Genomic DNA, 27,170 nt, shown 5'->3' on the forward strand with positions numbered 1-27,170 from the left:
CTTTGCTCAGGTAAATCCATGTATCCATACAGATGGGTAGGATCCCACTGTGCTTTCTCTTCTCCAGGCTGAACAGCCCCAGCTCTCTCAGCCTTTCCTCACACGTCACATGCTCCGACAGTTTAATCAATTTCATGGCCCTCCTTTGAACTCACTCCAGTATGTCCATGTCTCTCTTTTACTGGGGACTTCTGTACTTGGACCCAGCACTCCAAGCATGTCTCACCAGTGCTGAGCAGAAGATAAGGATCATCTCTTTCAACTTGATGGAAACATTCTTCCTAACGCAGCCCAGGATCATGTTGGCCTTCCTTGTCACATGGGCACACTGCTGGCTAACGTTCAGCTAACTGTCCACCAGGACCCTCAGGTCCTTCTCTGCAGAGCTGGTTTCCAGCCAGTCAGCCCCCAGCCTTTGCTGGCCCTAAAGGTTATTTCTTTGCAGATGCAGGATTTGTTGTTTCCCTTTGCTAAGCTTCATGAGGTTCCTTTTGGCCCATTTCTCCATCCTGTCAAGGTTCCTCTGGATAATACAACCATCAGTGGATCAGCCACTCCTTCCAATTTTGTATCATCTGCAAAACTGCAAAAAAGAAGCAAAATAGGCAAATATAGTAAGCAACAACAATACAGTGAGGTTTTCAAATGTGAAGACTCCACAGTTTTTAGTTAGGAGGTATCTGTCTGAGAAACGATTCTTGTATTTTTGAGAGCTGCAAATGAAATGCTACACAACCAAAACAAGCAATGCCGAAGTCATGAGGGTACAAACTATCATCAGATGTGTCCCCTTGGGCTAACACCAGCGTGAAATGTATCTTGAACGTTAGCACATAGGTCTTACATAGTGATTTAAGTAATTAAGGAACCATATGGTTACATATGTGTAGCTGTAGGCACAGCCTGAGGTGTTTTAGAAGCTCTAAAAAATATTTGCCTTGAATACCAAACATAAGATGCAGGATAAATGATGAGGAGGGGAAAAAAAAAACCAAACCAAAACCAAAAAAAGACAAATACAGTGGGGAATATGCCTTCCTGAGGAACATTGATTGAATGGAGTCTTCTATCTTGCCAAACTTTGTATTCATACGTACAGAATGAAGAACTATCTGAAATACATCTTACCTGAATTAATAAAAAATCTGATTGATAGGGTTACTTGAGGAGTAATGGGGCTTCTTATTTTTAAAATTAATTGTGTGGTTTACAGTTTCCACCTATGCTATACTGACAAATGCTTTATACTATGAGATAGAAAATAATCACTACATAAGAAACAAAAATAATTATTGTATGAGAGATATTCTTAATAAAATAGAAAGAAATAACAAGACCCATGCAATCAGTTGAATATACTTTTACCATTTTAAAATTCAATTAATTCTGCTTTATCTTCTACTCTCCCCATCTCCCTATCAGTCCTCATTTTAACAGGTTTATTATGCATCATTTTTAAAAGGGCTGAAGTGGAAGTGATCAATTAATTGCCTAATTAGCAATATCATACATAAGAATTTATTCATATTAAGAGTCATGTACATTGAAAAGTATTAGAGATGTGTACACCTCTGGCAGGTTTAATGAAAACCAGACCTGTGAAGCCTTAAGTCTCAGGCACCAGTATAGCGATGTGCCTAAAAAAGCAAAAGGACAGTCTTAATGCTGCTTGTGCTCATGTATGCACTGCTTCATCTGATGAGTAGTTTACAAAACTGGGAGACATGTGCATCCTTTCTCCCTGTCTCTGCTAGACAATCTCTACTACTTGTCTTTTTGTATATGAGAGCTGCATGAATGTGAATATGAATCAAGCCACTTAACCCTCTTCTCAGCGCTGGAGCAGTACGCTCAGCAATAATTGCTTCTGCCCTAAAATCAAAAGCTCTCAACAGATCTCCACAATTTGAGCTCACTAATTTGTCTTGATATCCAGCTGAATGAGCACCAATAATAAAATTTAAGAGGGGTTTGGAGAGTTAGTCTAGCACTGCAAGACTGAACGCAAAAAGGAGAAATTGCTATTTGAAGGTTTTATTACTCTGGATTTTGACTGTGGAACAGTCACTGTAAATCGGGATAGCCAAATAAATTTCAAATAAATCTTAAATTAGAAACCAAAGCTAACACGGTGTTTACCTAGTTGCTGTCATATACAATCTGGTTTATCTCTTCAGTATTGTTTTCTAGAAGATGTTACATAGTAATATGGAAGTGATGGATCAAAATCATAGCCTCTCTTTCTGGTGGCCCTTTTCTGATAGTTATCAGGATCAGAATCCTTGGAGGAAGATGCAGAAGCTGTGTAGTAAATAAAGAAGAACACTAAGATCCTAGACAGTATGGCTTTGGTTTAAGAGGTGGATCCTGAAAACTTAGATTCTACAATGATTTTTAGCACTAGTTATATAAATTTTCATCAGCTGAAGATTAAATGCCACTCTGATTCTTTCTTAGCATAGCCTAAATCGTTTGGCAGTGAGAACACAGTGCTTTCATTTACTATTTTGAAATGGGACAGTTGCAAATTTCATGGAACATCTTGAAGTTTAATACTGTTTCCTTATTGATATAGGATAAAGGAGGGAAAACTTATACCTTCCCTAGCATTCCATTGTTTTTTATACTTTTATTGTGCCTTTTTCTCTTTAATGCTTCATTCAGAAAAGAATTGTCTCATCAGTCTGTCTCATCAGTCTTAACCAATGAGTTTTTTCTTGTCCCTAATTTCTTGTTATTTTCTTCTGTGAACTCTAATTGTGCAATATATTATTTTAAATTTACTTTACAAGTATTGCCTTTTGCATTTTGCCATGAATTATCACTACCTGTTTGTATACTTATTTTTAATATTATCCCTTTCATCCTATAGACTGCCTGTTGTCATTGTATCTTAATGATTAAAGGTGTGCATTAAGCATTAGTGTTTGCATAGGTCCTCAGGTATGCAGTGAAGATTATGATATGAACAACTAAGACTAGTTCTGATATTTTTTTCTCTAATGTTCATTATACTGCAAATATTTTTACAGAATTTGAACTTGCATCTTTTTTTCCTCTTCATCCAGCTTGGTGTGTCTTTTCTTCTGAATTTGCTGAGCCTGTGATACTTTGTGTCACATGTGGATTTTTTTAAATTCCACAGCTCACTTCTCTTCCAAAATTGAAGTAAATATATTGAATTAGCAAGAAACTTAATACAGACTATAATCGAGGTACTGTACTATTGACTTTTTTTGCAAAGTGTCACAGGCTGGTTTTTTATTTCTTTTTTTCCTGCCTGTTAGATTTTGATTCATGGCAAACTTTTGTATCCTAACCCATGATTAATGTTCCAGGAACATTTCCTGAAGGTCCATGTCAGAGATCTTTCAAATGTTTAAATCTAGACACAGCCTTTAAAAAAAAAAAAAAAAAAAAAAAAAGACTTTTTTAGTAAGAATTTCTTCCCAACAAGTCAAGACCTTCTTACCTGAACTTCTGAGGGACTCCTAGGTGCAGACATGATATTACATTTTACCTGGCCACTTAGTGTTTTGATCAGAAACTGATCAGAGAGTTTTATCAGTTTCTTCAGAAACCAGTTAGTTCCTGTGGACCTATTGGACTGATTGGTCCTTTGAGTCATTTAAGACTGTTAATTCCTTTGGGAACTCCCAGTTTGTGATACGTTTTTTTGAAAAATCATTCTTTCCATGTATTTTGCTATGTAACTCTTTGTTGTTTATACCAGATGACAGAATGATTTTTCATATATTGGCATATAAGTCATATCTGATATATAATTTATAGCCTCTAAGTTATTCATAACATATAAGTTATGACATCATATAAATTATGGCTATTTTTATCTTGTTAATATTAACATTTTCAGATTGAAATACGGAGACTATTGTGTTTAACTCAACTTCTTAAAACTTTCTATGTACTTTTTTTTTTTTTTTTGGTCCCAGTTCTGTGACATTTCTCTGCTGAAAGCTGTGGAACTTAGAGATATTATTTTTGTATGTGGCCTCCAGTATACCTGCACTAACTTCTTAGGTGCTTTTCACTGGCTTTCTCATTAGTATGACATCTGCAATTTGAGCGTGTCCATTTAAGCTAGTAAGCTTTCCTTTAGGAATGGAAATAAGGTTAGTTTCTTGAAATATTTTAGATCTCTACTTTAGAATAAGTTTAATAGAATAAATAAATGAAAAGAATATTCTCTCCATAGAATAAACAAACAGTTTCATGGAACTGGTCTAAAGGATGCCATTATATTCTTCCTTGGTACCCTGAGATACTGAATCTAATTATTTTGTGGTAGTTTTTATTTAGTTGCGTAGTGACGCATTTTATGAATTAGCTTCAGTGTGTTATAAAATATCTCTCTCCTGTTACATACTTCATAACAGTAAACAGTGACGGCATTAAAAACTTTTCTCCACAGTTTTCCCATTATACTGTTTCACTGTGCATATGCAGACAGTAGAAGTCCTCCCTCATTATCACTTTTTGACATCTATCCCATTCTGTTAATAGTAAGAACAGTTACCCTGAGGGTACTCAGCCTCCTGAGCTGGCAGACAGGGACAAGGAGCAGAATGAAGCCCCCACAGTCCAGGATGAAATAGTTAATGACCTGATGCTCCACTTAGGCAAGCACAGGTCTATGGAGCTGGGTGGGATCCAGCTGAGGCTGCTGAGGGAACTGGCAGAGGAGCTCACCAGGCCTCTCTGCATCTGTTATCAATAGTCCTAGCAAACTGGAGACGTCCAAGAAGACTGGAGGTTAGCCTATGTGATGCCCATCTATAAGAAGGGCAGGAAGGAGGATATGGGAAACTACAGAGCTGTCAGCCTGACTTCAGTGCCAGGGAAGGTTACGGAGCAGATCTTCCTGAGCACCATCATGCAGCACATGCAGGACAGTGTGGGGGACAACACCCAGCCAGCATGGGTTCATGAAAGGCAGCTCCTGCTAGACGAGCCTCATCTCATTCTGTGACAAGATGACCCGCCTAGTGGATGAGGGAAATGCTGTGGATGCTGTCTACCTGGACCTTAGTAAAGCCTTTGGCACTGTCTCCCACAGCACTCCCCTGGGGAAACTGTCTGCTCTTGACCTGGACGGGTGTACTTTATACTGGGTAAAAAACTGGCTGGACAGCTGATCCCAAAGAGTGGTGGTGAACAGTTACATCCAGCTGGTGGCTCATCGTAAGTGGTGTTCCCCAGGGCTCAGTACTGGGGCCAGTTCTGTTTACTGTCTTTATTGATGATCTCGATGAAGGGATCGAGTGCACCCTCAGTAAGTTTGCAGGTGACACCAAGCTGGGCAGGAGTGTTGATCTGCTGGAGGGCAGGAAGGATCTACAGAGGGATCTGGACAGACTGTACTGATGGGCCAAGGCCAATTGTATGAGGTTCAGCAAAGCTCAGTGCCAGGTCCTGCACTTGTGTCACAATAGTCCCACACAATGCTACGGGCCTGGGGAAGAGCGGATGGAAAGCTGCCTGATGGGAAAGGCCCTGGGAATGCTGGTTCATGGCCAGCTGAACATGAGCCAGCAGTGTGCCCAGGTGGCCCAGAAGGCCAACAGCATCCTGGCTTGTACCAGAAACAGTGTGGCCAGCAGGACTAGGGAAGTGATTGTCCCCCTGTACTCAGCACTGGTGAGGCTGCACCTTGAATGCTGTGTCCAGTGTTGGGTCCCTCACTACAGGAAAGACACTGAGGGGCTGGAGCGTGTCCAGAGAAGGGCAACAGAGTTGGTGAAGGGTCTGGAGCACAAGGCTTATAAGGAGTGGCTGAGGGAACTGGGGTTGTTTAGCCTGGAGAGGAGGAGGCTCAGAGAAGACCTCTCTTCACAAGAGACCTTGGTCTCCACAGCTACCTGACAGGACGCTGTAGGCAGGTGGGGGTCGGTCTCTTCTCCCAGATAACAAGAGACAGGACAAGAGGAAACGGCCTCGAGCTACACCAGGGGAGTTTTAGATTGGATAATAGGAAAAATTTCTTCATGGAAAAGGTGGTGAGATATTGTAGCAGGCTGCCCAGGGAGGTGGTGGAGTCACCGTCCCTGGAAGTGTTTAAAAAATGTGTAGATGCAGTGCTTAGGGACCTGGTTTAGTGATGGACTTGGTAGTCCTGGGTTAATAGTTGGACTTAATAACCTCAAAGGTCTTTTCCAACCTAAATAATTCTATGATTCTGTATGAGATTTTCTATGAATTCTCCTTGCATCTCTTAATACTGTTATTTTCAGCTTCTTTTGGATATGTAGCTAATTATATTTTGCCTTTACCTTGGACCTGCCCATTAGAAACATTGTCTTATTTGTATTTATGAAGCATTTAGCACCACGCGTTTAGGCATTTGGCTACTGTCGTGCTGCTAGAGTGGCCATGAGTTCTGTTACTAATGGAGATGGAGTCAGACAGTGATAATGGTAAAATATTTGAACAACATTAATATTAAGTGCTTTGTGCCTTAGAAATAGGTATATTCATAGTTACTTTGGTAATATCTATGAAAAATAATAATATTTCTTAAGGACTTAGACCTGGTTTTTTAAATCTACTACGGATCTGTGAGAGCTAATCAAGGACTGGAGGTACCAATTATCAAATATTTTATTGAAATTTATTACTTTTATACAATTTCATATACTGCAGTGATATGTTCATTCAACGGTGTTTCTTGAAGGTATTGGTAAACCTCTTCCTGTCTGTAAGGCACAGAGAAATCAAGCTGACCATTGCTTTGGCCTCAGGAACTTACACTATTGCATATTTAGTGGTAATTATTGGAGTTTCACTTTTGACTTTAATGAGAACAAGAATTTACCTGTTTTTTTCAAATGTACTGTATTTTTATAATCTCTCTGAAGTGATCCAGAGTTTTGAATAATCAACCCATAATGTAATTTTGACTGAAACAGAAAATATAATGAGAGACCACTTCATTTGATTGGAAAAATGGTCAAATGAGAAGGTGTCCAAATCAGCTATGTCTATTTCATTCACCTGTACAAGAACAGCTCAGGTTCAAAACTAACAAAAGCAGTATATGAAACAGATGATGAATCAGTAAAATAAAGAGTGATGTCATTTAAAATAAATTGTTGTTTGATCATTTTATAAGGTAAATAATAGTAACCTTATTTGACTGCTGATATTTGTAGCATGAAGTCCACTACAAATGGGTAGAATAATTAATTTCCTTGTATTTTTCTATCATTTAAAATAAAAAGAAATTGGTTTGGAATTTTAGTTTTTAGAATAGAGGAAGGAAGGAAAGAGTTGTATGGTTATAATCCAAGTGATCTGAGAAACTAATTTTAAATAGTTTTCATCATTCAAAATATTAATAGTGATATGCCACAGAGCTCCCCTTTGTATATCATCCTTTGTAAAAGCTCTATTCCCAGAGTTTGGTAATAGCAGTCAGTTTAAACCAGAGGGAGAAAAAAAAGATAATCTTTTAGCTAAGTTTGAAATCAGGTTCAAATGGAAATCTGACATCATGTTGTGGATGACTGCAGAGAGTTATGTCTGTACTCTGCCTGCTCCTGCAGATTTTCAAGGAAACGTGAATGTAAGCTATTGTTCAATGTAACACTGAAGGGTGCAACTACTCAGCATAGATAGCTAAGCATGAAAATACAGCCCAGCGTGTTTTACACTGTTTTGAAAACATTTTTAGAATAATTTAAAAGAACAAGAATAATATATAATGAGACTGCCTAGAGTTTGCCAGGCATACAGACTACTAGATTGCTGCCCTTTTTCTTTTTCAGTGTTGTCATGTCCAAGCAAAATACAAAGCTCTGGTACTGAAATATTTGGATGTTTGCTTCATGTTTCAAGCAATACCAGTGAAATCTTGATTTATTTTTTAAGGAAAAAATAGTGCAGATAGCTTGAACAATGTTTACCAGCTAAGGTTTCAAAGACAATACATGTCAAGGGATTTGTAGTCATATCGTAGCATTAAGCCACTCTAGTGATGTCACTAAACACAGTTCTAATAAAGATGAACACCACATAGGCATAGATAATAGAAGACAGTCTTCCACAACAACCTGTAATTCCTGCCCTGGTTCCCTGCTATTCCTAACCTCCAGAGATATATAAAAAAAATTATGCTCCAATTAGTGTTTTGAAAGGAAAACAGCAGCACTTCTTCATAGACATAAGCAAGAAGATAGCCCTGCTGTGGAGTCCATTTTGCTTTTTGTACCTCCCAACAGGGTGGCAGAGTTTGCTAAGTGCTGCTCTCTTTGTGCTTGGTAATGTGCAAGTTTTCTGTCATGTTTGTAGTGATTCAAGAAAATTGTACTGTGAACCTAGGAGCTGTGAAAGTGATCCAATATCTAGGTTTTAAGCATTGCAGCATGTGTGGGAATGGGATTCACTGCTTACGTTGAAATTGCTCTGTGTTCAGATTACACAGGACAAAATAGTAAAATGAGTATTTATTTAAACAATCCAATCTAGCTAGCACTATAAGCAGGTTCAGACAAGTATATAGAAATAAAAGGAGCCTTGCACTTAAAGCTACCTATGGGACAGATCAGCTGTTAGTTTTCTGTCTGTCCATACTGTCAAGCCAACAAGCTGCTGTGATATGTATGTACACAGAACTAGGATCCAGCTCATGAACTAAATAATTTCCCAACCATAACTGTTCACTGAAAATATCTGAATTTGAGGATATCTGTAATTTTATGTCCTTATACTTTCCCTGTATTTTTATTCAGATTTAACTACTCCTACTCAACAGGATTTTCTATGAACCATAGCTCCGTCAGGATATTAATCTTTACACTTTCCTGCTAGGTAACACATAATCCCCACTAAACTTTTAAAAACCTACTTACTGTTGCACATGGATAGAGTCATCTTTTCTACAGAAGATGCACAGATGCACATAGTCTATTGACATCTACACTGGTCTTGACCCAGCCGTATTAACAACCGATCAGCATACTGTTGGCTGAACACTTCCTTCTGCTAAGTGACAGGTGTTCTAAACCTCACCAAATAACATATTTATAACCTTAAATCTACTATTAAATTATTAATAGTATTCCCCAGTCATTATTAATTATTATTAATAATAATTAAATTAAAATATTTAATCTCTAGATTTAGATTTTTGTTTCAAAAATAATATTTTTTACAAGAATGTAAGCAAAAATAATCCATGCATCTCATTCCTGAGTTTTAGTATAGGTAGCCATGAGCTTGGAGTGAGAATGGAGTTGCATTTGATGCAGCCATAAGAGTAAATTTTTAAGACTGCTCTAAAAGAAAGATAGTCTTGTTGAGATCTGAACTTGGCACTGCTTTTCGTAACTTAAGCGAAGATTGCTGCTTGATGTAATGTTGGATATTAGAAAGACTAAGTTGTCTGATATCAGACTAGATAATTATTGACTATTCAATATTATGAATGCTGATAAAGCCCATGAAAAAAGCAAAAATCTGATATAACAAAGAAACACAAGTTTTTTTCAACCACAAGACTATATATACATATATGAGTAAAGATCTATGTACAAGAGAGTTTTCTCTCTTGAAGTTGCCACTTGCATTTATGAACAGTGAAAACCTGTAGAAACTCTTATTGAGCACTGAAAAACCTGTAGAAAACCAAGTGGATTCTGATTCGCCCTAATGCTGAAATGGAAAAGGTCATTAAGGAGTCAGTAAGGTAGACAACATGTTTGGCAAGGCCTGGGCTTGACACTGAAGATACCGATATCTGTGTGGTGTTTTGAAGGTCTAAGAGGCTGAAAAGACAGAACTATTGAAGTACTTTAGTTTAATATTTTGTTCTTTTGAGAGTTTTTTATTTGAAAAAGGGAGATAAAGGGAAAACAGGCTAGTAGTAGATTTGTCTGAACCATGAATTGCTATTTGATTCAGTTAATGGCAGGAGTTTAACACACATATTCCTCTTCTTTCAGACATTTCTATTCTATAAAACAATTCCAGTTTAATTGTAAATGCCTGGCTCAGACCATGCCATGTGGCTCAGACCACATCCAAACCTCATCTATTTAGCAGAAATATTTTTTTCCAAGTGATATATTAATTTCGAAGATCAACTTGAAGTGCTGTACATAGTCACATGACTCTGTAAGACATTAATAATAGTGCTTGTGATAGCTTTTCAGAGTTCAGTCAGTCATATATTAAGCAATGGTAGAAATGTTGACATAGAATAAATACATTGCCCTTCTGCAAAGATGTCAGGAGGACTGGGCAGTGATGGATATTGTAGAAACAAAGGAAATGGCTGCAGCGTAGTGTTGAATGCAGTCAACTGATTGTGTGTTTCATGCAACTGTTGGTGTAGAAGTCAAAAAGGTCTTCACAGCATCCTGAGATCTACCATCTCTGTAGTGAGTTTCTTCTTAATGCATTGGAGAATTCGGTAACATGCTTAAATTAGTACTTTCTTCTATCTAAAGTCATTAAGCACTGTTTTCAATAAAATACCATACATCATCTTGGGGTTCATACCTCAGACATCTAGACATACCTCAATTTATTTTTGGTTCCTGTTTTTCGGTCCTATCTTCACATACCTATGTGGCATATTATCTGGACTAAATTCTATATGAAGACTCCTGTAAGGTGCCTTTTAATCTCCTACAGCTGTTGTTTAATTTTGTTTGTAAATTAAATGAATTTTATGAGCTCTAATACATATTAGTAGATTTACTGTGAGAAAGGTACTGGTTGTAGGTGGAAAATTTAATCCTAACAAATTAAAAATAAGATAAATATATTTAATTAAAAGATTCTAGCTAGACAGAATGTTTAATATTCGGAATATGAATCTTGGGGAGGGGTATTTTTCTAAGAAGAAATTGATTTCGTAGCAAACAAAACTTTAATTTTTCAGGTGGAAAATCAATGAACTGGGAAGGAGGTATTCGTGTGCCAGGGCTTCTCCGTTGGCCTGGGGTGATACAGGCTGGTGTCTATATTGATGAGCCAACAAGTAACATGGACATATTTCCTACAGTAGTCAAACTTGCCAAGGCACAGTTACCCTCTGACAGGTATGCTCTGTATTATCTCTGTTTTAAAGAAAGTCTCATGGGTGTTTTATACATTCTGGTGATGTCTATTAAGAGTTGAGAAGGAAAAGAAAAACCTAGCTTTTAAAGACACTTTTTGGTCAATACTTACAGTAGCATGTTGTCTCTTTTCATGTTGACATGCTGATATATTTTGCAGAAATGTGTGTAAATACAGCTTAACTTGCAGAACAAGCACCAAGTAACAAGAAGATAAGAGAATACCACCAAGAGCAACATACTGTAAAATCAGGCCTAGAATTATTTACTAAAAGCAAAAATGGTCGTATCAAAAAAGGCTTTGTTCTGCATGAGTGGATGTTGTAGAAAAAGGAACTACAAGTGTAAATTATTTCAAACGTTACGAGCTCAACCTTGGCATGCTTAGTATAACAATATATGCAACAAAATATAACAAAGTACAACATCAAAATGCCAGCTAGGCTTTTCTCACAGGATTTTTTGTTCTCTACCAGTTTAGCGAAAATAATCCCTTACAGAGTTTTGCAGCCTGTTAGAAAACCCACTAGACTTCTAAAATTCATAAGATGGTTTATTGACACTACTAAATCCCTGTGCTTTGTCTTGTTCAGGAGATACCCAGTCTCAGCAGTAGAGTGCCTCCACCTAAACTCTGTTGCCATCCAAATCCAATAAGTGGAGAAACCTGCTGATATGCATGTGCTTTGAACACATTTGCCACACACAAAAAACTTTGGAGCACAAAGCATCCAGAAACGGTGTGGGGAAAATGAGTGGTAAGCAGAGACACTCTGCTAATGATCGTTCATTGAGTGCTTGAAGGAAATGGTGGGGCAGGACATGTGTAAGACATGAAAAATTAGTCACGCTGGTTCTGAGAGATCCCCTACAAGCACAAACTCTGTCAAACCTAGGCAGTTCAGGTTGTTCTTAATGTAGGCACGTTAAGCACTTTGTTTTCATATTGCTTTGGTGAAGACTAAGCACCAATGTTTTATTTAGATCTTTTTTATAGAAATCCCAATATACTTCTGTAACTTCCACTTGCAAGTTGTTCCACTCTTGATTCTTCTTTGTAGACAAGGTGCCATAATTACTGCTTCATGGTAGGTCATGGTCTAGCTTGAAGCATTTTTGATCCAGCAGCTGAATTCCTGTCACTGCACTGATTTCTTCCTGAGAAATAATAGAAGTGACTGTGATTAGGATTCAGTCACTGGAAGGGAGCAGGTTAAAAACGAAAGGAGGAGGTGCTCCTAGTTAAAGAAGAAAAAGAAGACATCAGAAAGAAAAGTCTCATATATCCCCCTGAAACGAGTATGTGGGAACCCAAGAGTACTGTAGCCGTACTGCTGGAGATGCCCTTTTCCCCATCAACAGGCTGTAGAACAGAAACTGTTCAATAGACATGCATCTGTCCTGCTCTCAGCCTGATGGTGAGCAAGCCTGCAGGGTGGAGACAAGAGTGCATTACTCAGGCAAGAAAACAGGATAAACTGAAAGTGGGAAAGACTGTAATTCAACAGACCCCCACTGACAGGGATGTACCCAGAAAGCAGTTAATAAGACAACAACATAGCTTTAGGAATTCCAGGGTGTTTTGCTGCCCATCCTTTGAGAAGAATCTTACTCAGAATGGTGCTGTTGCATACAATTGCAGCCAAGTATTTAATCATCATATGTACCTTATGGCTTAAATGAAATTGCTCCCTGTCTTGTAGTGGTTACACTAATGTGAAAAGGGTTTTACATGGTAATGAAAAACCAGACATTTTAAACTTCCTTAAAGTTTAAAGAAAGTATTTATGAGATGTTGCTCAAAATGCCTAAAAAAGTTTTACCTGCTGATCTGTATATCAGCAAAAATTAATTTCCTATATAACTTCCTGTAAAATTTATAATTCACACCAGGTCAAAAATACAGATTGTGATTTTTCCCCTACTGGCTGATTCCAGCAACTCAGAGGTGTAATTTATGGAAACATTTAAATGCCTTGCTTATTTTATAACTCCATTTTGATGTAAATTGACTGACTCCTTCAAAGCATGAACAAAATTATCCAGTGGCATTTAAAGAATTTATATTTAAATATATATATATTTATATATATGTGTGTGTGTATGTGTGTAGTTGATAAATACATATTTAAACATAGTTCATTTTGAACTTTGAAATTGCTACTTCTGTCTTAAAGTCTGGAATACATAATTTGCTGGACAGAGTTCTTACCATTACTTCCAGGGATGCTGACAACAGCACAGCATATGGTTGTTTTAGGGTTACTTTGGCCAGACTGCTCCCAAAGAACTTGAGCAGGTGTACATGGAGGAACAGGTTTTAGCAATTTATTCACGTCTGGTCACTTTCACAGGAAAAAGAAAAAAAAAAAAAAAAAAAAGATAAAAATGGATTGAAGAAACAACCATTCCTAATGGCAAAATGTAAAATTAATGTTTCCTTAAATAATGTAAAAATCAAAGGGGAAGAGCACCTGAAGGCTTTTCTCCAAATTTACCAACTGGAGGTGTTGGTTTTATTTTTGTTGGATTTATTTTTTAGTAGTGGAAATGCAGAGTTATAATATATTCTCAGTAAAGTAAGGTTTGGGTTATTCTGATTTTGAAATGCTTTCTTACTCAGAATTATTGATGGACATGATCTGATCCCCTTACTTCAAGGAAAAGTTACCCGATCCAAGCATGAATTTCTCTTCCATTACTGTAATGCATATTTAAATGCAGTGCGCTGGCATCCAGGAAACAGTAAGGAAACTTGCCTGTTCATATTTTAAATATTTCATATAACTTTTATTGCAGCTTGAAAAGACTCAGGAAAAAGCCTTGGGATATATTAACAAAAAAAATCTTTAAAATATCTCACCTTTTTCCTTCCTTTTCACTTTTCTTTTACTAAAATGTGCCTATTCACCATTTTACTGTTTGACATTAGTTTGTTGCTATGCATTAACATTACATATCAATACAATACTGAAATATGTGGTGTCTGAAAATACTGTTTTGTTTTGGTTTTTTTTTTAAATTGCCTCAGAGATAGTTACAGAATGAAGTAGTGGAGGTTATCTGTTGCAACTTCCTGGAAATGTGCAGGAAATAGGATGGCTTGCTAGGATAACAGCACAAGTATGATGTCTGCCTGGCCATTTTTATTATTGGGATAGCAAAGTGTAGGAGAATCACTGAGTCAAAGGCATAACTATCCAATAAATGAACAGTCTTTTGGATCCCTTTTAATGCTTTATATAAATTATCTAATTCCACTTGGTAGGCCAAGGAAAAAAGCATTTCCCACTGATTTGCTCCTTTTTAACTAACAGCTCACTGTCTCTGGTAGCAACTTCTACATGAGCCAGTTCATATATCCCTTTCTAGAAAATCTCTGTGCTGAAGTCAAACACATTTGTCTCATCTCAGTTGACACTCAACTTGATGATTTGTGTTACAGCTTCAGAATGATTATCCAGGCCAAGCTTTGGCGTATCACTATTTAAGTACCTTAGGAAAGAACTTGCTTAATAGTTAATGTGCAAACTTAAAATGAGTCAAAACCTTTGTCTTCTTGGTCATCTGCAGGCTGATTCTCTACCTGTCTTCAACTTTAAAGTAGGAAAAGGGAAAGTATTACATATAACATTTATTTACCACTACTTTGTGTATGTATCTTCCATTTGATGAATAATCCTAAGGGAAAAAACAAGCAATCGGAAGCTGTGGTATCTAATACTATTTTGTACCCAGGGTTGAAGGAAATTACTCTGCATCGTGATAAGGAGAGAAGTAGGCAGAGCTCCAGGCAGGCAGAAAAGCTGTTTTTCTCAAACATACACCTTTATGTATGTTTTGCAAGATGAAGTACCCCTTGTCTGAGGAAAGGATCAGGTTTGTTATTCACTGAAGGGGAGTTTAATGGGAAATGAAGGGGAGTGATGATGAAGGACTAGTCTCTTGTATTTACTTGAGGGGCAACAATGTAGATTGTGGTTCTCCCTTTATTCGTTCTCCAAGGCAATCAAAATGGAAAGCCCACTCAGAATTTGGCAATAATATTTTCATAACACTGGGATGATTTTTGTATAGAAAGTTGTCATGGTTTAACCCCAGCTGGCAACTAAGCCCCACAAAGCTAATCTCTCCCTCCCTCCCAGTGGGATGGGGGTGAGAACCAGAAGGGAGAAAACTCATGGGTTCAGATAAAGACATTTTAAAAGGTATAGCAAAAGCCACACGCGCAAACAAATCAAAACAAGGAATTAATTCACCACTTCCCATGGTCGGGCAAGTGCTCAGCCATCTCCAGGAAAGCTGGGCTCCATCACACGTAACGGTTACTTGGAAAGACAAACACCTAACTCCAAACATCCCCCACTTCCTTTTTCTTCCCCCAGCTTTATATGTGGAGCATGGTATCATATAGTATGGGATATCCCTTTGGTCAGTTGGGGTCAGCTGTCCCTGCTGTGTCCTCTCCCAACAACTTGTGCACCCCCAGCCTCTCACTGGTGGGGTGAGGTGAGGAGCAGAAAAGACCTTAGCACTGTGCAAGCACTGCTCAGCAATAATAAAAAACGTCCTTGTATTATCAGCACTGTTTTCAGCACAAAACCAAAATACAGCCCCATAGGAGCTACTGTGAAGAAAATTAACTCTATCCCAGCCAAAACCAGCACAAAGGGGTTTTGGTATAGTACCTTGTCAGCCTACATCGGAGTGTGAAAGCAGGCAATAGCCAGGTATTCCTCTCTACTCTCTTTTGTAGCAGCCCTCTGGGAATGCTCAACATCTTCTTTCTTACTTCTTCAGTCTCAGATCTTCAGAAATGCCTCTTCCCTGTAGACAATGCAATCATATTTCAAAGGTATTTGTTGCACTCAGCCAATGGTTTGCCTCTGTTCACCTGTCTCCCATGTTGTTGTATAGAGATAAATACACTTGCATTAAAGCTGCATGCACCTGAAGCTGTCTGCATTGCTGTGGGTACTTGTGTGGAAAACCAAGTACAGTTGGTTTTTCTTCTGATATCTCAGCAGCTCTGTCTGAAGCAATTGATAAGTTCAAAGTGCATGATGTTACTAGTTAGACTGTTATTGTTTCCTAGCCTCCCACCAAAGCTTGTTCTTTACAGCTAATCTCAAAGTCATCCAGTCACTATTTCTGCTACTATTAAGTGATATTTTAGTATGTGAAAATGAAAACAAATAAAGCAGAAATATAATGCAATGCCTTGTATTTATTTTTTTTTTCCTGGAGAAGCAATTATTTCAAACATTTAATTCAAAATGTTGCAGAGCTCTTGCCTAGCAGCAAAGAACTAAATTAGAAGTATCCTATAGCAACAGTACATTCCCTATACTTAGGAATACATCCAAGAAAGTGAATGAGGCCATGTTCATTAAAGACAGACTAGAAAGCTGGAAAAGTGTGCAACTTTCACTTAACCTCAGCATGCTCCTGTTATCAGTTACAGGGCTGTTAGTCTTCAGGGTTTGGGTATAGACTGATCACCATTCCTATCTTTGCATGTATTCCATGCCTAACACATTTATGGCCCAGATTCCTCCATAAACACACACATCTTCCAGCGTCCAGAAATGGCTGTAGGATCTCTCATCTTTTAGCTGCACCTTGCCAATGACTGTAGCCAGGTGAATAGCACTTAATTCACAGAGTACCACCAGAAACAGATATTTAATATTCTTAAGGATTGTCTTGAAGGTGTAATATTCTTTATCCAAGAAAAATCAGGAAATTATTGAAAAAAATATCAAGGAACAGTTGTCTCTTTCTGTGTTCTATAAATTACCTTTTAGATCAGGAGAGACTTGTATTGTTCTTGATCTGTGTTCTCCAGATAGTTAGCTAGGTTGATGTCATCGTTTAACCCCAGCTGACAGCAGCTACGTACCACACAGCTTCTCAGTCGCTCCCCCCTCATTCCCAGTAGGATGGGGAGGAGAATCAGGAAAAAGGTAAAACTCGTGGGTTGAGACAAGAACAATTTAATAATTGAAATAAGATAAAATAATTTTAATAATAACAACAATAATAGTAATGAAAAGGGAGATAACAAGAGAGAGGGGAATAAAACCCAAGAAAGACAAGTGATGCATAATAGAATTGCTCACCACCTGCTGACCGATGCCCAGACACTCCCCAAGCACTGATTGGCACATTCCCAGCCAACTGCCCCCAGTTTATATAATGAGTATGACACTCTACGCTATGGAATATCCCTTTGGCTAGCCTGCGTCAACTGCCCTGGCTGTGTCCCCTCCCAGCTCCTTGTGCAGCTGATCACTGGCAGAGCATGGGAAACTGAAAAGTCCTTGATTTAGGGTGAGCGCTACTCTGCAACAGCTAAAACATCAGTGTGTTATCGACCTTATTCTCATACTAAATCCAAAACACAGCACTGTATCAGCTACTAGGAAGAAAATTAACTCTGTCCCAGCTGAAAACAGAGCAGTTGACTACAGCTACTTTGGAACAGTGTAAAAATGTACTACCTGGAGATTATGCCTGTGAATACCGGCCAAATGCTGACCAGCTCTGCCTCCCACTGGACCTGAGGCTTAGCAGAAGAAACTGTGATAGTGTGAAATTAATAACCCCAGCGATGTCCAGTATCTTCTGCACTGGTCTGATGATAGGCCCTTATTAGAAGGACCCAGTTTTACAAATAATCTGAGACTAGATTATAGACTACTAAACCCACCATTAAATGTGTCATTTCTATTAATTTTAAAGATTGCATATATGCACTTATTAATGCATATATTCTCATATTTTTTACTAAGTTTATTTTCTGGGAAGTCTTAGTTTGTATGTCAGCTTCAGCTAGCATATTGCACTTTCTTTCCTAGCCACTCAAAGTGTAAGATTACCTTTGATCCTGAAGAAAAATACATATACTAGGAATTGAAAGGGAAGCAAAAGTTCTTAGCCATTTGGTCACTTGTTGCCTCCATCACTCCAGTTCCCACAGTAACTATCTTTAGCATTGTTAGATTTCCACTGTGCTTCAATCCAAAAAACCCTTACTTTGGTTTAATTTTTTACTTTTAGGCTATATATATGAAACAGGTAAATTTTGTGTATGTTAAATTTATAGTACTTGCACACCTTTCCCTTGCTTACAAGCTTCTAGAGGCCTGAATTAAGCAGAATGATGTTTCTTCACATCATTTAAGGAAGGTCAGAAACTTCGGAGTGAACAATTACCATTTTACATTTATATATTTAGAAGCTAAATGTTCCTCATAACCAAATCAATAGACATCTGCATTAAGACATATTAGTTAGTTCAGTTATTGCATTCACAATTTACTTTCTCCTTCATCAGCCCTTTGAAGGAGCATTTAGAGGATATGTGCTACACAATGCTCTTCTCAACTAACACTTCAAAATTTAAGCCTTATCCTTTCTAGAGAGACATGAGGAAAAGAATCTCTCTTTCTTCTACTTTTCTCCTTTCTCAGCCACAGAAAATAAGCTAACACCAATTTTTTTCTTAATCTGTCTTTGATTCATTTATATTTTGCTTGATACTAAAAGAAAAATTCACATTATTCTGCACATTCTGAATTAAAAAAAAAGAATGACATTTCAGGCAATTTTCTTTCCTCATGATTCTTGTCTCTCTCACACTTGTGCATGCTGACACTTGCTATCAGTGCCTTGAAAACAGCCAAGACATACAGTTCTAGTCCTTAAAGTATGATTTCCTGTTATTTTGAAACTTTATAAATATGTGTAATGTAATTGATTTGTTAAAAAAAAACAGAGAGAAAGACATGCTAAAAATACTGTGATTTTCCATTGTCAAAACTTATTCACCACTGTTGCCCGGGGTAGCATTTAACTACCAATATAAGAAAATACCATATTTGGAGAAAGACCCAGAACTTCCCTTTCTGCCTAGGAAGGTGTAATAATTTACAGGTTTTGGATTCATTAAGCATTTACATTTAAAAGAAAACAGGTGTAGGATCTGCCTTTACTTTCTTGAGCTGTGCCACACAAAGTTTTATGTAGCTTTTTTTTAGTTGTGGATGTCAGATTAGGCTTTGGCCTTCTTTTAAGTCTGATTGCGTGTTCTTCTGCTAGGGCAAGTAGACCAGTACCTGTGTACTTGTTAAAGTTATAATTTAGCATAACTGAATACTAAAAAACTATCAAAGAGCTCTGTCTCCAGAACATTACTAGCATACGAATCAGTACTATTAAAAATACATTGCTATGACAACTTAATTATAAGGAAAGAATTCATCAGTTACAGAGCAAATCTGCAGTTTAATGGAACTACAGCATCTTTGTGTGTGCAAAATTTTTATTTGATAAAGAGGAAATATATTATAATCCTGTGTAATAAACGTCGAGGAATGTAATGCAGTGCATTCTGTACTATAAAGACATAATGATTTTCACGGTATTTTGGTACTATTAATAAGAATATATGAATGTTTCTGATAAATGCTAGAGTGACTTTACTAGCAGCACTTCACCATTTCTATTTCAAAATGGATTTCATTATTCAGTGGAAAATGTCATTCAGTAAACAAAAGAGAAAAAGACTTGCTATGGCAAGTTAAATTGAAGCCCACTAGACAATAGAACCAAACTAGCTTATCATGCAAATACAATAACTTTTAAAGGTAGTAGAAGTTCACTGAAAATCTTTTCATAAAACTTTTCCACTTTGCCTCACTTAACAAACTGGATACATTTCAGTCATTGTTTATTATTGGTTTTTTGTATGTTGTGATCTACTACAGTTACTGAAAATAGTTCAATCAAATTCACCAACCATGGATTCATTCTGTATTATCACAGAATTCATAGCTATTCAGATTCCTGGCTGTTGCAATGTCCTCCAGCATCCAGCTGTCTATGGTAGTTCATGAGACATCTTTTGTTCTGTAGCTAGGGATGATGGGAACTTCCCCGTCGTGCATTTAGCCTTTTCTGCAGTTTCAGCTGTTACAGGTTAAAAACGGGCAAAAAGAGAATGAAAGAGGCATATTTTCTGTTTTGCAGTTTTCAGACTGGATGCATAAGATAAATTTACAGAATAGTGGGGTTTTTGAAGCGTTTCTTCGAGGTTTAGTTTGACTAAAGACATTGGAGTCATAATAAAGAGAGGACAAAGCAGGAAAAATCTGCCTAGAGGGGCCATTTCCTAACAACGTCTGGTCTGGACAGGTACAGCCTTTGATGTGAAATGGAATTAAAATAAGACCAGTTTCTGGAGAAACGAAAGTAAGAAGAGCAATACCTTGCACTTTTCCTTACCATTCAAATGGACTATGATATGCATGCCTTAAGGGGTAATAAGGGTTACCTTGTTAATAAAGAGGGCTTGCATATTTACAGTGCCATTCCTAGCTTCGTTTTTGGTAATATCCTATTGAGTCTTATTAGTTAAAAACTGTAAACTGAATTCATATTTTTAAAGAAGTAACTTGTGAACACAATGTTGTCCTGAGACAGGGAGTTCAGGAGATGGAGTCTAGACAGGTAACAAAAATTGGGAAACATCTATGAAGCTTTACAGAACCAGGTTAAAAGATTTTTTCTACAGTCAAGTTCTCATTGTAAGGGTAGGTGAGGCTAGTGGATGTCACTAGCAAATGGAAATGCATTGATTTGTATGTAAGGTATTTTGGAGTGTAAGTGGTAACAATATACTTCTATTTGAAAATACCATCCCTGTCTTGTTCAGTCACCATAGAGCATTTAAGAAACATAATCATTCAGACATCCACAAAGTAATTTAACAGTTCTGTTTTCTCTAAAGTAGAAAGTATTATAGGTATCTCTAAATATTTGGTATTTTAAAGGTATCTCTTAATATTGCTGCTACTTAATATAAATAAGAAATTTAAATCAATAAATTCTTGGAAATTATTTCCACCCACTTTCTTATTACTTTCTTAGTAATGAGAGAACAGTTTTTTCATTGCATTCTTTGCCATATGGTGAACTTGCCATATGGTGAATCTACCATATAGACCTGGCAGATGTAATTTCCAAGCCACTCTCCATCATCTTTGAAAGGTCATGGAGAACAGGAGAGGTGCCTGAGGACTGGAGGAAAGTCAATGTTACTCCAGTCTTCAGAAAGAGCAAGAAGGAGGAGCAAGGTAACTACAGACCAGTCAGCCTCACCTCCATGCCTGGGAAGGTGGTGGAACAGCTCATTCTGGAGGTCATCTCAAATCATGTGGAGGAAAAGTTATCAGGAGTAGTCAACATAGATTCACCAAGGGGAAATCATGCCTGACCAACCTAACAGCCTTCTATGATAGAATGACTGGCTGGGTAGATGAGAGTAGAGTGGTGGATGTTGTCTACCTTGACCTCAGCAAGGCTTTTGACACTATCTCCCGTAACATCCTCACAGGTAAGCTCAGGCAGTGTGTGTTAGATGAGTGGACAGTGGGTTGGATTGAGAACTGGCTGATGGCAGAGCTCAGAGGGCTGTGGTCAGTGGCACAGTCCAGCTGGAGGCCTGTAGCCAGCGATGCTCCCCAGAGGTCAGTGCTGGGTCCAGTCCTGTTCAAATCATTTATCAACGACCTGGATGAAGGGACCAAGTGTACCCCCAGCAAAAGTTGCTGATACAAAACTGGGAGGAGCAGCTGATACACCAGAAGGCCACGCTGCTGTTCAGTGAGACACAAACAGGCTGGAGAGCTGGGTGGAGAGGAGTCTGGTGAAGTGCAATAAAGGCCAGTGTAAGGTCCTGCACGAGGGAGGAACAATCCCATGCACCAGTACAGGCTGTGGGTTGACCTGCTGGAAAGGTAGCTCTGCAGAGAAAGACCTGGGAGTCCTGGTGGACAGCAGGTTGCCCATGAGCCAGCAGTGTGCCCTGGTGGCCAAGAAGGCCAAGAGGATCCTGGGATGCATTAAGAGGAGCATGGCCAGTAGATCGAGGGAGGTGATCCTCCCCCTCTACTCTGCCCTGGTGAGGCCACATCTGGAGTGTTGTGTCCAGTTCTGGGCTCCCCAGTTCAAGAGAGTCTGGGAACTACTGGAGGGAGTCCATCAGGGAGGTCTACAAAGCTGGTCAGGGGGCTGGAGCATCTCCCTGATGAGGAAAGGTTGAGAGAGCTGGGCCTGTAGCCAGGAGAAAGGAAGACTGAGAGGGGATCTTATCAATGTCTACAAATACCTTAAGGGTGAGTGTCAAGAGGATGGGGCCAGGCTCTCTTCAGTGGTGCCCAGTGACAGGACAAGGGACAAAGGGCACAAACCGAAATGCAAGAAGTTCCATCTGAATATGAGGGAAAACTTTACTCTGAGGGTGACAGAGGACTGGAACAGGCTGTCCAGAGAGGCTGTCGAGTGTCCTTCTCAAGAGATGTTAAAAACTCACCTGGACACGATTCTGTGCAACCTGCTTTAGCAGGTCCCTAATATCTGGAGATCCCTTCCAACCCTGACCATTCTATGGTTCTGTGAATGAATGCTGTGGTAGCTTCATATGCAGACTGTGGTGTATACTTGTCATACCCAGCAGACCCATTGGAAGAACCCATACCCATATCCTCGCCTAGCTTTTTCCTGTTCTTTTTCTTGCTTCCCTGAGGAGCTTTTTCCATTTATGGTTTGCTTGCCTTCTCTGTCATGAACAAAGAACTTGGAGAATGCTGTTACAGATTAGGAAGGAATCACATTGACCCTGAGAATGCTGGCAGTTATAGTTCCTTTCATTATTTAACAACACAAAGGGTAAATTTAACAGAAGTTTGATGCAAGATTTTCTTCTTTTGCACAACATCTTGAAAGGGAGACATAATACTACCATGTGACTATAACTGCTGTCAAGGAAACATTTTGTTTTCTTACAAGGAGAATATCTTTTTTTTAAATCAAATCTTATCTTACCAACCTCATGTATTTTCTCAGAAAAGAACAGATGGGAAAGGATAAGAAGGAAAGCATAAACATTTGAAGGAGTAAGATTTTCCTACTGTCACAAGAATTTTTGCTTTCTAGCCAGAAAGAATAGACTTCTTTAGTCATAGTAATATTCATGTAAGAATAATTTTGTCTCAGAGAGCCATTCCCCCAGTGAAAGACCGTGGTAAATGTCCTTTGACACTGACATTATACACACAGACTTTCAGTGACCATATCATAGCGCTTTTTCTTCGTATAAAAATAGAAACCATAACATATTGGTCTATTGAATCCAAGATATCTTGACCTAAATTAGTAATGTTCTTAGTGAACAGAGAAAGGTTGACAGGTTTCAGTGATCATATAAAGCCAAAGGCATTTAAAATTTAAGTAGCTAATTCAGTATTTTTTAAACTTCAGCTTCAATGGCTTCCTGTCAGATACTGTGTCATGCACTTGTGACAGTACAAAAGAAAAATCTTACAGGTTTTTGGGCTTTTTTTCCTGTATACTCCATAGCTAACCCTTCAATAGAAAAAAATACCCGAGTTAGAACAAATATCTGGTAATTTTTAATCTATTTTTTCCCTCTTCTTATATCTATTTTTATCTATTATATTTATATATTTATTATTATTATATTTATCTATTATTTATCTATTATATTATTTATAAAGTTAGAAATAGTAAAAAAAATATAAACAGCAACAAACACATACAAGAGTAGATAAAAATGCACTGCAACTTTCAAAAATTAATTTCAGCTTACCAAGTAACATAAAAAGTGGGTCTGTAATGATTTCTGGAGCATTGCACTTGCAAAAATATCTTTAGGTCAGTGTTGGATTTGAGCCTGAAGCGTTCTGCATGTTTCATTCAGAACACAGTGCTGATTCATCCTAATTTTAAAATTGGATTTAAATGGCATATGTTGTCTTAGGCAATGTTCTTCTAGGGAAGTAGTTAAAACATGCACAACCCACGTAGAGTATTCTGTGTGCCACAGCCTCTAACATACTATGACTCTAGAAAATAAACCAAAATATTTGTTTATTAGAGAAATTCCCTGGAAATCTGACTGCCGAGAGCAAGATGACTCCTAGTATGCCTTAAAAGACCATGCTATGAAAGGCAGAAGAAATAATTGTAGAGAAAACAGTGGATGCTCAGAGGGTGGTTGCACTTGGACAATATTATGCTGGAGGCCAGTGTGCATCTGTGGATCATGTGCACTCTGTACTGTGTAGTTGCTTCTGAATGTAAGTCCTGATCAGTACTTTAGAAAGACATCATAACCAGAAATATTCAATAATCAGTGAATAATCAATATTTGATTCCTCAGCCTGAGAAAAACTTACATTCCAGTACAGTGACCTTTCTTTTGATTTCAGAGCTTTTTATGTGGTCTCAAACCATTAGAGGACAAGACATCCAGAATTTCCTAAAACTAAAGGGAAGAAAGGAATCCAGCTTTTTTAGTTTGTTCTTGTTTTGTTTTCTTAGTAGGGAATTTTTGTAGATGTAGTTGTGTAAAAGCTTTTAGAAACTGAAAGAGACTGCATGTCACTAGTAGGTTTTGTCATAGTTCTTTCAATGACATCTTAGCAGAACAACGTCCATGAAGTAGTACAGAACAAATCCCTAAAATAAATTTTTCAAATTTATTCAGAGTTTTATCCAAAAATGTATTGGCCTATGAAGAGCATGATAATTTAGTACTTAGAATTAGCACTAGTTCAATAAAGAAAGGGTGACCATTTTAGTATTAGGAAATGTTAGTAATCTGTAAGATAATTTTCCATTACCACGTGTGCCAATTTTTCATTTGCAACCCGTTACCTGTCTGTTGTACAGTAATTTTTAAATGGTATTATATCACAGAAGCAAGCTTCTTGATCATCTCACTTGCTCAGTGAGAAGAGTAGAGTCCAAGATTCAGTTGTCTTCAAGATTATATTATCTGGGCTTCTTCAATTCCATAGGATGTTGTACAGGCAGGTTTTCAGCTCTGATCCATCCATATGGTCCTGTTCAGTGACAACTGGAGACTGAATCTCAGTCCTAAAAACATTATAGTTAAGAAGTGTCGGTTCATATCCTGTTAGCAAAACTACTTAGCCAGCAAAGCCTTATAGTTTGAGCTCAATGATGTCTTGACCTACTGGGCCGCTGCTGCTGCTTCCAAACCACATGTAATTCTCTACTTTAGCCCCTCCTTATATAATTGTCATTTTGGGAGGTTTGAGTTGATTCACACCTTTTTCTTTTTTTCCCAACAAAGTGTACCAACCCCCTCCAATTCCAAACTCTAAATAACTTTCTATCTTCCAAAAGCCAGCACTGTAAATTCATTGGTTTTTTGGATCTTTTAAAATACTACCATAATACATAAACACAAGGTTAATTAGGGAGAAGAAACAGCAAAATGTAGATAGTCTCATGATGATTTTGAATCTAGCACTACAAAAGTATGAAGTAGAAATGGTAGACAAGACATTGTGAGTAAATAATTCTACCTGAGTGAAGAATTACTTATTCTGTACAAATGGTATCTCAACACTGTGATGTTTCTTCTGAATACATTTTATTCCAGTTCTACAGCGCTGTGGAAAACATTAAAATTTGGACTCAGTAGTTCTTCATGGCTACAGTTTCTTAGAACTGCAAATTCTTTAGTCCCACTGGGATCTTAGTCCACTCTCTTTCCTACAGCTGGCCGTGGAGGCCCTTTCATGCATTTTCTTTACTTTTCTTCATCTCTCAATTATCCCAACATTCAGCCTAGCAAACAGATATTTGTTGCAATTACATTGCTGTTTGCTTTTAATTAGCTGTTACTTTTTTTTCCTAAACATGATTAAGTTGCATTAAGGGAAAATGCAGTTCCTGCACACAGCATGTAGACGGTGGATATTAAGGCATTTATATAAAAATGGAATTTGCTGTAGCATTTCCCTCTGTTTTATGCAGCATACCCAAGGTAGAAGCTAGAACAATGCTTTTTGCATGAAAGCTCTTCCCATCTCTTTGTCTGTATCAGGTGCACTCTAGGATATCATGTTTTTGTCTTTCTCAAAGCCTAATCCTCAAACGTAATTTTCATTCAGAAGTATTATAATAAATTTTAAAGTTGCACCTATATAGGATAATAATGACAGTTCTATAATACTGCTTGGTAGATTGCTTATAGTATTTATAGTTGACAATGATTTTTGGATTCTGAAAACAATGCAATTGCTACTAAAGCCAATTTCCAGCTGTAGCCAGAGGCTCTAAGAGCATATATCTTTATGATTCAGAAACAGCTGGAGCCCATGAGTGTTCAGGTCAGTTTTCAAAAAGCAACTTAGAAGAAAGCCAAAGATAAACAAAACTTTTTTTTTCTTTTTTTTGTATGTATGCTGTGAAGGCATGAGCTTATGTGTAAATATGAGGAGGAACATATGTTTCGCAGAAGTGAAAATTGTTTGAATTGTGCTGTGAGAGAGAAGTTTTGCCATAAAAGCTTGAAATTTGCTACAAAACCTAATTATAATTTAGAGGAATTTATCCTAACAGAGCTGGTCAGCATAAGAACACCAAAGCTAGAATCAGGCAAATGAGGGAGAGAATAAAATGAAGCTGTTGTGTCATGCTGAAATTGAGGGCTTGAATAACTGATTTTTTTTTTGATTTTTTTTTTTTTAAAACAACAAACAGCTACAGAGAGCACACAGAATTCTGTGTGGAGTCCTGTTTGCATTGCTCACTTTTAAAATTTGAAGGAAAACTTTGAAGCTTCATACATTATTTTGATTTTCTTTCTCTATTTTTGTCCTTCTATTATGGAAAATATGTTGGTAATCGGATGCATTCTTTAGCTGTTAGAAAATACATTATGGTACTTCAAATATGGATTGTAATAAAATGAAATCAATTATGAAAAAATGAATTATATTTGAAATAGAATATGATATTTGAATTTATCAATATTAACAACATTTACAGGTTTTTTTACAACTAGATTATTCTATTCAATATCATACTTTGGCAGTTTGCAGGTTTATCCTTCCAAAAATCTTGCAAAGTGTATGAATAGGGTTGTCTTAGCACAAAATTACTGAACACAAATGTCTTAGTTTTAGTTTCATGGCCAATGGAAACATAGTCATTCAGAGGATAGAAAAGCAACTGGGAATTGCAAAA

The 27,170-nt window shown here is 37.6% G+C and overlaps 1 protein-coding gene across 10 annotated transcripts in view; it reads left to right on the top strand.

Annotated features, from left to right (window-relative positions):
• STS (steroid sulfatase) overlaps positions 1-27,170 on the top strand; it is a 120,239-nt gene that overhangs the window by 74,811 nt on the left and 18,258 nt on the right. For all 10 annotated transcript variants that reach the window (XM_055801139.1, XM_055801133.1, XM_055801130.1 and 7 more), the window contains 2 exons: positions 10,904-11,063; positions 13,705-13,826. In XM_055801139.1, coding sequence (XP_055657114.1) covers positions 10,904-11,063; positions 13,705-13,826 — 282 coding nt within the window. The remainder of the gene's footprint in view (positions 1-10,903; positions 11,064-13,704; positions 13,827-27,170) is intronic.

This window comes from Falco peregrinus, chromosome 4 (assembly GCF_023634155.1).
Source record: "Falco peregrinus isolate bFalPer1 chromosome 4, bFalPer1.pri, whole genome shotgun sequence".
NCBI lineage: Eukaryota > Metazoa > Chordata > Aves > Falconiformes > Falconidae > Falco > Falco peregrinus.